The 12,054-nt window shown below is 43.5% G+C and overlaps 1 protein-coding gene across 1 annotated transcript in view; it reads right to left on the minus strand.

Moving 5' to 3' along the window:
* The window catches only part of COL20A1 (collagen type XX alpha 1 chain), a 135,587-nt gene that overhangs the window by 94,222 nt on the left and 29,311 nt on the right, over positions 1 to 12,054 (minus strand). Inside the window, exons 12-14 of the mRNA XM_072996741.2 lie at positions 8,346 to 8,475; positions 6,157 to 6,302; positions 1,104 to 1,227 (exon numbers count right to left, since the gene is read on the minus strand). Of these exons, the coding sequence (XP_072852842.2) occupies positions 1,104 to 1,227; positions 6,157 to 6,302; positions 8,346 to 8,475 (400 nt within the window). The remainder of the gene's footprint in view (positions 1 to 1,103; positions 1,228 to 6,156; positions 6,303 to 8,345; positions 8,476 to 12,054) is intronic.

The raw sequence follows: 12,054 nt of genomic DNA on the forward strand, positions 1-12,054 counted from the left end.
AGATGGCTCCCTCTCTTTAGAAATTTAGACAACCACCTGGCAGATATTCTTTGATTTGGATTCCTGCACTGAGCAGGGGGTTGGACTTGATGGCCTCACAGGCTCCTTCCAACTCCATAATTCTATTATTCTAGGAAACTGCCATTGGCTATGAGCAGTCACTATTTGGAGCGTTGACCATACCAGATTTCCCTTGATCTCAGGAGAATGCTAACGAAGAACCCTAGATTCCCACAGCTCCCCTGTGCTTTGTTATGTGCATAAAAACAATCCCCTGTGTTCTGGAAACACCCACAGTGAGCTACAGCAATGTGTTTTAAAATGGATTGCCTTACAAGATGGCGCAGAAGCTGCAACACATGTAGAAAACAGAGGCTTGGTCACTGGTAGCTAGTGGTAGTATAGGAGAAAATCATATCCGGTGGTTCCAGGACCACCCACCCTCTGCCCTAGGACTTTGGAGAGCTGTACTCACTGCAGCCTCTGAGTCCTCTTCGAGGGCTGCCCCACATCAAGCACATTCATAGAATCATGGAGTTGGAAGGGGCCTCTGAGGCCATCAAGTCCAGTCTCCTGTTCAAGGCAGGAATCCAAATCAAAGCAGATCTGCCAGGTGGTTGCCTAAGTTTCTGTTGAATGCCTCCAGCGTTGGAGCACTCACTACCTCTCAAGGTCACTGATTCCATTGTTGCACTGCTCCAACAATTAGGATGTTTTTCCTGATATTCAGGATAAATCTGGCTTCTTGAAACCTGAGCCCATTGTTGTCTGTCCTGCACTCTGAGATGATCAAGAACAGGTCCTGCCCTTCCTCTGTATGACTTATAGTTAGTTATAGTTAGACATGTCTTTCCATCTTCTCTCATGGGGCTTGGCTTCCAGCCCCTTGATCATCCTTGTTGCCTTCCTTTTGCAGTAGTCTAACTAGAACGTTAATGGTAGATGAGCTACTATGGCCAGGTGGATAAACTGCTGGGTTTTAGTGATGTTTAATGTATGGCAGTTTAATATCATTTTGATACTATGCCTCTACCATGTCCTGAGAATTGGAAACTGGAGGGAGGGCTGCAAGTTTAATCCATCGATCAAATGCTAGGACATACAAGTGGTTTCTTGCATGCTCGCAGGATCGCTGGCATCCTCTCCATATAAGGCATACACCGCTAGTGAGTATTCAGTGTTGGGGGACAGCCCCTTGAGGAGAACTTCAGGTTGCTCTACTTTCACCTGAAAAGAGAGAGAATGCATTTAGAGGCTTAAGAGGTTGGCAGGACGGAGCCACTGAAAGCCAGGGTAGTGTCATGCTGTGAGTAGGACTCCAGAGACCTTGCGTTCAAATCCCCCCCTCTTGGCCATGAACCTCCCAGGATGACCTTAAGCCAGGAACACGCTGAGCTTGACCCACCTCATGGGATTGTTCTGAGGAGACAGTGGGGTGAGGAAAGGAGAGCTGTACATGCTGACTTGAGTTCTCAGGAGGCAAGGAAAGATTTCGGTCAACCGACCAAACAAACAAATATATTAGAAAGAAAGAAAAAGAAAGAAAGCTAAAGACCGAAGATGAACTTCAATAGGACATGAACACAGGTTTAAGATGGTTTGTTGCCTTTAAAAATCATAACCCCTGAACCTCAGCAAAGGGGAAACAGCCTAGGGGTTCTTGTGACCTATTGAAAAGTTGAAGTGCCATACCTAAAATTTGCAGAAAGTATAATGTACTTTTAAAAAAAACACAAAGAAGACCAGAAATAGAAGGACTATCAAAGTTCCAATGGCCACAGAAAGCAGCTTTGCACGAAGACCCAAGTCCTCTTAACCCCTACATACTGCTGAATGGACACTGGAAAATAAGCCGGTTTCAATATATTATTATATATAAAGCCATAACTAGGATAGGGCAACTGGGTTTTGACTGAGGACTTCCAAATGCACAAAATTCCAGAGCACTGATTTTAAAATACAGTAGAACCTCTGTATCTGTGGGGCATGGGTTCCAAGCCTCACTCCACAGAGGCTGAAAAAAGTGGATGATAGAGAACACTGTTTTAATAGAGAACGCTTCACATGGCATGGTCTCTGGATCCCTCTAGTGGCCAGTTCTGGCAATTTCATCTTTAGAAATATACTGCGTATAAGACGCCCCCATGTATAAGATGTCCCCCACTTTTCTAACCCAAAATTAAGAAATCTAAGTGGGGCTTAGCAAGTGTAGGGGGAAAGAGATCAAAGCCCTGCAGGATCACTTTGACCCCTGCTTTCCCCTCCACTTGTTTTTCTCTCTCCTCAGCTTACTTCCATGTATAAGACGACCCCTTTTGTATAAGATTTTAGACAAAAATATACGGTATGTTTCTAGGATTTTTCTTTGAATATTTTTAATATTTTCGGACCGTGTTTAAGTGAATCTGTGGGTACTGATCCTGCAGATAGGGGAGTCCTACTGTACACTCTTCCCTGATCATTCTCCAGCTCTGTACAGGAGGCATTCCTGAGAGCTGCCATGCCTCCTTCTGCATGCCCTCCCACCCACCCATTCCCTCCGTGCTAAGCATAGAGGAGGGTGATTTACCCCGACCAAGACTTAAAGTGTTGTCTTTCTGTAACAGAGCCCAGGATGATGCAATGATAATGATCTCTGTAAACCTGAAGTGAAGCCTTGCTACTGGAGCATGACGGGGTCAGTGGCAGCTCGGTAGAAGCCAGAGGCAGCATCAGAGGCAGAAGAATCCACTACCTAAATCTGAAGAAGAGGCAGAGCATCTTTGACCCAGGAGGATTCCTGCTGCTTTGTAATACCTGTAACACCTTCACAGCCTACCTCCTCGTCATCCTCTGGGTGAGTTTTCAAAGAGTTGTGCCAGGAATGAGCAGCATTTCTCTCTTTCTACCATCACTGGAGAGCTTTGGCAACCCCTAGGAATGAGATTTTCTGATTTCTTGGATTACAAACCCCATCATTCTCCATTGTGGGAGTTCTACCTGTCTCACAAACATTTAAATACGGCTCGCCTGGGAGAAAGGCCTGAACTGGAAAGCACTGAGGCTCAGCTAGGCCTAGCTCTGCCCAAGCTTCCTGTTCCTGCCTCATTGCTAGGTGGGAGCTTTCTTTCTGAACAGGAAGCTAGGCCTAGCTAGGCCTCAAAGCCTACCATTTGAGGCTTTTTCTCCCAGGTGAGCTACATTTAGGTGTATGTCGGGTAGAACTCCCAGAATGGAGAATTATGGGGTTAGTATTGTAAGAAATAAAAAAAAATCCCATCCCTAGCTACCCCAGTTCAAAACGAATGTTTACAAAATCCCTCATAAACTTGTGCCCAAAGCAATTCTAATCTTTAGGGTGGTAGAAGTCTATTATTGATGCTTTGCTTAGCTTTCAAAATACTGGTAAGGCCGCAACTGGAGTATTGCATACAGTTCTGGTTTCCACACCTCAAAAAAAGACATTGTGAAACTGGAACATGATGGAGGGGGGACATGGATGGGGACATGATGGAGACATATAAAATGATGCAGGAGATGGGTAAAGTGGATAGAAGGAAGTGCTTTTCCCCCTCATGCAATACCATAACCAGGGGACATCCACTCCAATTGAATGTTGGGAGAGTGGGAACAGACAAAAGAAAACATTACTTTACCCAGCATGTTGTTAGTCTGTGGAACCCCTTGCCACAGGATGTGGTGATGGCATCTGGCCTAGATGCCTTGAAAAGGAGACTGGACAGATTCCTGGAGGAAAAGTCCATCGCAGGTTACAAACCATGATGGGGATCAATAATCTCCAGGCTTCAAAGGAAGGTCCCTCCAAAGGCCAGATGCAGGGAAAGAGGGGGATCAGGGGATAGGTCTTGCGTGGTGTTGTGGGCTCCCAGAGGCATCTCTTGTGAGAGACAGGAAGCTGGAACAGATAAACCCCTGGCCTGATCCAGCAGGGCTCTTCTTACGTTCTTATGTGTTCTCCTGCCCTAAATAGCTGTTCACTCTGGACACTAACATTGCTGGTGACAGCCCTAATCTCACATTTTTTTCTTCCCATTTTGTTTGCTCTTCTGTCACAATGGCTGTGTGCACTTTTGCAATAATGACTTCCTGGAAAAGACCCTGATGTTTGGAAAGTGTGAAGGCAATAGGAGAAGGGGAAGGCAGAGGACGGGATGGTTGGACAGGGTCATCGAAGCGACCAACATGAATTTGACCAAACTCTGGGGAGGCCATGGAAGACAGGAAGGCCTGGCGTGCTCTGGTCCATGGGGTCACGAAGAGTCGGACACGACTTAACGACTAAACAACAACAAAATCCTTATAAATGACAGACCAGCAGTGGCTGGTAGGGTAAGAGCTTTTAATTCTCAAAACCAGCGCACCTTGTAAACAACCTTTCTAACGGGTAGTCCTTGAGGCCAGCAAAGATCCATAGGGTCCCTTTCAGCTCTGCAGTTTTAGGATTATATTAAAGAACAATGTTCCGGAACAAGAAGTACCAGCTGTCCAGACTAATCTCTCCTTTCTCTTTGGCTTTTGTGGTGCAAATCGTTTAATCACAAAAGTTGATGTCACAAAGAAGGAAGAGAGAGACTTGGGTCAGTCTGGTTTCTTTAATAAATCTGAGCTCCTAAATGAGGGTCCCTATCTAACAGAACACATTGGTTTCGAGCCCAGGAAAGCTTTTGCTCTTATTTACAGTTCAATCATGCCTGCTCTTCAAGTCATTGCAACTAGTTTGCTGCCACCTTCTGTTCAGTTGGCAGAACTGCATGGATGCCCAAGAAGATTTATGCCACTGGCTTTTTTTTTTTTTAAAGAGAGTGGTATAAATTGCTGAACTTGCTAATGTTACTTTCCTGGACTATAACTCCCAGACTTTGTGAACCGGGATGGCTAATTGGCTAATCCACATTTAAGAGAAAAATCCTGAGTGCTTTACAAACAATAAATACACCAACGCATCGAGGAGGAGATACTTCACAATACTTAAAATATGAAAACAATTCCATCAGCAAAACCATGGTATGTTAGGGATGGCTTGCTTGGAAAAAATATATTTTAGGTACCAAATGTAAAGCAGTTTTGGTGCATGTCTGACCTCTGTGTCCAGCAAGCTGAAAGCTCAACTCTGAGTTATAGTAATAGAAATAACCTTAGAGCTGTCAAGCGGGAAGGGACCCTATGGATCATCGAGTCCAGACCCTATCAAGGAGGCACATAGTGGGGAAATCAAACTCCCAACCTCTGGCCCTGCAGCCGAAGACTGAGCATCCAGCAGAATTGTCTCCAGGTAGGATCTCCATAAGCATCTTCAGCAGTAAAAGAGATAAAATGCAGAAAGCTCAAATATGTAGGTCATGTAATAAGAAAGAAAAGGTACAGACTGTTGTAGCACTTCACTCAAAGTAAGGTAACAGGAAGAAATGATACATCATTGTTGATCACTGCAAGTTTTGTGTCGTGGTTAGGCGTGATTGTCCTCATCCGCCTCTCAGCAATAATAATAAAATTATTCTAATGGTCTCTACCTATCAGATCCAGTCTATTTTCAAATCCACCTTCCCAAATTATGTGCATAAATTCCCCAGTATCTTGTTGTGGCAACCAACACGTTGGTGTTTATTCAGTAGCCATAGGTAATGAGGTTAAAATAAACACACATTGCAGCGAAGAAGAAGAAAAAAAACATATCTATTGAGGGAGAACTGTGAAGAGACATTCCAGCTTCCAAACAATGAACATACCTTGACAACAGATACACAGAAAAATCCGTATCAGTAAATCCAGACCTTCATATTTGCTAAGGACACCTAATATATTTCTGCAAATGCTTTACATAAATAAGAAAAGACTTTCGAGTCTTTTCCTAGTTATGGCAACCCTGCCAGTGTTTTCAAAGTATGTGAGATGTTCAAGAGGGGTTCAGCATGGCCAACACCCAGTGGATTTCCATGGCTGAGCAGGGATTTGAACCCAGGCCTTCTGAGTCCTAGTTCAACACTCTGTTCATTATTCCACAAGGGATCTCAGGAAAGCCTGTAGGAGAAACGTTTTTTTTGAAACCACCTTTGCATGGACATGCCCTTCTAATAGTACTGCTTATCCATCTTACCTTTGAACGTTAGAGGAGCTTTTAAAAAAAAGGACAGCTGTTGCTGAATCAATATTCTTTACCTCTTTCGTGTCATCTTCTGCTCCGCTGGGGGCAGAGGAACAAAGAACGAGATACTGAGTGGCCCCATCGGCTGGTTGCCACGTCAATCGAAGGCTGTTGTGGCTGATCTCCGAAACTCGGAGGGAAGCAGGTGCGGAAAGAGGCACTGCAGAGGCAAAACATGAAAGAGGACGGTTCAAAGGGAGACAGTTTTCTGATGCTCAATACACCGCAAAACCTGAACATTTAAAGATATATATTTTTTTAAAAAACCCACATTTTTTAAAATGCAAAACCGGGTATGATTTGCATGGCTTTAAACCATGGAATTTGTTTTGAATTTGTTTTGAAAAACCAGGACCTCAGAAATGATGTAGGCAGTTAGGGACCTTGAAAAATCAAATCTGATTTCCTTTTCATGATTTATTCTGCTGCTATTCTTGCAACTGGCAGGCAGGGCAGGAGAGCTTTGCAAGACATCACAGAATCATAGTACCGTAGACCTCAAAGGGTCCCCAACAGCCATCAAGTTGAGCGCTGAAGCAGGAAATCTACAGCTAAAGCATCCTTGGCAAGTGGCCACCTAACTTCCATTTAAAACCCTCCTAGAAAAGGCCCGTGAAATTTTCCCTAAAACATAATCAAAATCTCCTTTCTTCTACCACCTGTCTGCCTTTTTGTGCAGGCTGTGGGAAAGCAGGTTTCTCTAGAAAAGACAATAATGCTGGGAAAGGTGGAAGGCAGCAGGAAAAGAGGAAAACTGGATGTGAGATGGATTGACTTCCCTATAGGAAGCCACAGGCTTGAATTTGCAAAAGCTGAAGACACAACCTTTTGGAGATCACTCATTCATAGAGCTGGCATCAGTCATAGGTGATTTGACACCACCCCCAACATACATTAACAGGATTTCGGCCTTTAAAATTATATTGGTAGGTATATGGGCTAGAAACTTGCCTTCTCTTTAAGTGAAATCCACTAATTTGAGCAAGCTGCCGACGGCAGCAGCCAGTTTCATATTACAGTATGTGCTTTTGACCTTCTCTTAGATATAACTGGGGCAGATAATGCGAGAGAAATATTAAAGCAGTATGGTTAGAAAGGATTTTTAATAGACCAATGACCTGCATTCTTGAATGCTCTCCACCGCACAGAACGGTACAACACAGGACTTGTTTCCACTCTATTGCTGTTGGGCGCTTCCTGCTTTTTTCCTGCTTTCCAGAGTTGTGCATCTTTTTGCAGAAAGTGTTCTGCATTCCGCACCATCACTCTCAAATATCTTGGAGAAGTTACATGTTTCGACTTCAGAGCCCATGGCCATGCTGACTGTTTTTTTTTTCCTCCAAAACTCTGATTACACATCATTCCACCAAATCACAAGCAGCACGGCAGTTCTGTTACTTTTTGTTGTTTAGTTGTTATGTCCAACTCTTCATGACCCCATGGACCAGAGCACGCCAGGCCCTCCTGTCTTCCACTGCCTCCCGGAGTTGGGTCAAATTCATGCTGGTCGCTTCAATGACACTGTCCAGCCATCTCGTCCTCTGCCGTCCCCTTCTCCTCCTGCCTTCACATTTTCCCAACATCAGGGCCTTTTCCAAGGAGTCTTCTCTTCTCATGAGATGGCCAAAGGATTGGAGCCTCAGCTTCAGGATCTGTCCTTCCAGTGAGCACTCAGGGTTCATTTCCTTCAGAATGGATAGATTTGTTCTCCTTTCAGTCCAAGGGACTCTCAAGAGTCTCCTCCAGCACCACAATTCAAAATTCTGTTACTAAGTGCATCCAAATAATGGTGGCCTCAACCTCCCAGCATGTTTCCATGGGGATTTGAACTCACGTTCCACGGGTCCAACACTCTATAAGCTACATAACACTGACTCTTTCTAATTGCTAACCATGAAATACAGTAGGACTCCCATATCTGCGGGATCAGTATCCACTGATTCACTTATCCACTGAGAATATTAAAAACATTAAAAGAAAAATCCTGGAAATATATATATATTTCTAAAGATAAAGTCACAAGAATTCGCCACTAGAGGAAGACAGAGAGCATGCTATGTATAGCATTCACTATCATCTGCATTTAAAAGCATCCATGTGGGGGCTTAGGGCCATTCCCTCCCACAGATACGGGGTCCTACTAGAATGCCTTCTGGCCGACAATACTAATACTTGAACATGACTATATTATAAGCCAACTTACAGGTTGAGGTGATGCCTCTGAGTCCATCTCCGACAGCGTTTTCATAAATGGGAAACACGGAAACTAGATATTCAGTGTGCGATGTCAGGTTCACAAGCTGTGCTGTGGATACCGTCCCGTCTAAAACAACCTAAAAACAAACAGGCAAATTGTAATGAGTATACTGTTGTTTTTAAGGCTTGGGCTGAGCAAAGTTGCCTAGTAGCCAAATAGCTACTAGGCTAACAAACTGAATTTTTCTTCCACAGTGGCAATGGGCCAGTGCTAGCATCTTTTACTTTCTAAGCACTGGCTTCAAGGTATTGAAAATCCAGCACACTGCTAACAGGGAAAGTGATTAGCTAATGCTAAACATCAGTAGGGTAAATCAATACTCTTTAGCTTTTTCTTTTGTCAAATCATTGAATCAACAATTTCTGCAAGAAGGATCTTGGAAATGTTATAGATTACAAGCTGAAGATGAGCCAACAGTGTGATGTGGCTACAAAAAAGGCCAATGCTATTTTAGGCTGCATTCACAGAAGTATACTCTCCAAATCCCATGAGGTACTAGTTCCCCTCTATTCGGCACTGGTTAGCCCCCATCTTGTATATTGCGTCCAGTTCTGGATTTTAAGAAGGATGCTGACAAACTGGGACAAGTTCAGAGGAGGGCAACAAGGATTGATCAGGGAGCTGGAAATCAAGCTCTAGGAGGAAAGACTGAAAGAATTGGGCATGTTTAGCCTTGAGAAAATAAAACTGAGGAGAGCGATGATACAAACTCTCAAACTTTTGAAAGGTTGCCATACAGAGGAGGCTCGGCATCCGTTCCTGATCGTCCCAGACTGCAAGACACGCAACAATAGGCTCAAGTTACAGGAAGCCAGATTTTGGTTGAATATTACAAAAAAAATTTCCTGTTAGAGCAGTATGACAATGGAACCCATGACCTCAAGAGGTAGTGAGTGTTCTAGCACTGGAGGTATTCAAGAGAAACTTAGACAACCACCTGGGAGATATCCTTTGATCTGTATCCTTGCACTGAGCCGGGATTTGGACTCAATGGCCTTATAGGCCCTTTCCAACATCATTATTCTATGATTCTATTCAAGAGTTAATCAGCACCTTGAAAGCTCATTACAAGAGTTTATAATGTAGTTGACATCTTTATCTCATTTCTCTCTGCCTGTATCCCCACAACCATGTACGTGGTGTATGAAACCATAGCCTAAATACTATATACAGTGGTACCTTGACTTACGAACGTCTCCACTTGTGAACGTTTTGGGTTACGAACAGCTCTGTTCACAAAATGTTGCTTCGACTTGTGAATGGAGCCTCGACTTCCGAATGGAAAAAAAACACCTTTTTTTTTTACCTAAGTTCATTTTAGGTCAAAAGAAGAAAAAATTTTTAAAAAATCTGCCCCTAATGGTAGATACGGATTAATTGGCTTTGCATTAGTTCCTATGGGAACTAATGCTTCAACTTAAGAACGGCACCTTGACATTTTCCCTGCCCTGAATGGGGTTACACTCCCCCTAAGGGACAGGGTCCGCAGCTTGGGGGTGCTCCTGAACCCCAGTCTAACACTGGAAGCCCAGGTGGACTCGGTGGCCAGGGGCGCCTTCCTTCAGCTGTGGAAATTATACCAGCTACGGCCCTACCTGGACGAGTGGAGTCTCATGACAGTTACACATGCACTGGTAACATCCCACATAGATTACTGCAATGCGCTCTACGTGGGGCTGCCTTTGAAGACGGTCCAGCGACTGCAACTGGTCCAGAATCGAGCTGCGTGGCTGGTGAGTGGTGCAGCCGCCAGGGAACATATCAAGCCGATTCTGTATAAGTTACATTGGCTACCAGTTGCTGCCCGGGCCCAATTCAAAGTGCTTGTTTTGACATATAAAGCCCTAAACGGCTTGGGCCCTGGATACCTGAAGGACCGCCTCCTTCCATATGAGCCTACCCGGCAGTTAAGATCTAACCAGGGGGCCCTTTTGAAAGAGCCATCCCTCAAGGAGGTAAGAGGGAGGGCTTGTAAAGAAAGGGCCTTTTCGGCAGCTGCCCCCAAGACTATGGAATGCCCTCCCGACTGAGATTCGTCTGGCGCTGACGCTGATGACGTTTCGGCGCCAGGTCAAAACCTTCCTCTTCCAGAAAGCTTTTAATTGAAATAATATTAGCTGTGCGTCAGATGGCAATTTTTATATATATATTAATTGTATATTAATAGTATAATTAATAGCCGCCTAGAGTGGTCGAATAAGACCAGATAGGCGGGATAGAAATAAAATAAATAAATAAATAAATAAATAAATAAATTGTTCTAAATTTTATTGTATTTTAAATGTTGTAAGCCGCCCAGAGACCTTTGGGTAGCGTGGGTGGCATATAAATAAAATAAAATAAAATAAAATAAAATAAATAAATAAGAACGAAAAACAGCAGGTACAGATTAAATGATTTTCAATGCATTCCTATGGAAAGGTTTGCCTCAACTTACAAACTTTTCGATGTATGAACACCATTCCAATACAGATTAAGTTTGTAAATTGAGGTACCACTTTAGTCCATACACATAGACAAGGAGTTTGTGATCAATGAGAGCGCAGACAAAAATATATATCTGTTAGTTTTGGAAAATGCCATCAAACAAAGGTTGTGGTTTCACTGGCAATAAGAACTGCAGTTAAATCAATTTAAGCATTATTTAAATTGGTTAATAAAATCCGGGACACACGATGCAAGAAGGAGATTGATTTATTTGGGCTGTGAAGCTGGGTTTTGTTTTGTTTTTTTCCAACATGCCAGCAGGGGCTTTTAAAATAACTTGCTTTTAAATTGATTCAATTCAGTTGATTTTTGAGGATGTGAGCCCTGTTGTCATTTTAATTTGTGCCTCTGCGGATTTTGGGCAGCAGAGGTAGTGCCGTTTTGCCTTTTAATATTTTTTATTCTTTCCTTAAAATGTTTATCACTGTACTATGTTCAGCATTTCAACCACCTACCCTGTTCTCTCCATTTGGCCAGTGAAGGAGCTGGACAAGCAGAAGATGACCAGCGGACAGAGAGTGGGTGCAGACCATATAAATGTGCCCAGTTGTTATGTTCCACATGACTTTACAGTGATTTTAAAAATGTCAGGACTGCTATCAATGTAAATTGGCTGAGTGACCAACTCCTTGGTTTGTCTTATTCTGTTATTCTTTGTTTTTCTTATAAATTAGGTGGTTCTCTTATTGAATTTATGGATCTTCTTCTTGCACCTTCCTTGAACCCTGACGCCCTAGATAAGATTTCCTCGCAGACTCTAAAGGTGCTGGAGTACAATTCCTGTCATCCTCATGCTCTTGTCCTGTCTGGTTTCCACCAGCAATATAGCCAAAATCTATAACATCTTGCTATGAGATACAAAAGTAAGTGAACTGGAATCATAGAATCATAGAAAAATGAAGTGGGAAGGGGCCTACAAGGCCATCAAGTCCAACCCCTTGCTCAAGGCAGGAATACCATCAAAGCAGATCTGCCAGGTGATTATCTAAGTTTTTCTTGAATGCCTTCAGGGTTGGTTGGTTGTTGTTGTTTAGTCGTTAAGTCGTGTCCGACTCTTTGTGACCCTATGGACCACAGCATACCAGGCCCTCCTGTCTTCCAGTGCCTCCCGGAGTTGGGTCAGATTCATGTTGGTCGCTTCGATGTCCATCCATCTCGTCCTCTGTCA

Source organism: Pogona vitticeps, chromosome 4, assembly GCF_051106095.1.
Source record: "Pogona vitticeps strain Pit_001003342236 chromosome 4, PviZW2.1, whole genome shotgun sequence".
NCBI classification, from domain to species: Eukaryota; Metazoa; Chordata; class Lepidosauria; order Squamata; family Agamidae; genus Pogona; species Pogona vitticeps.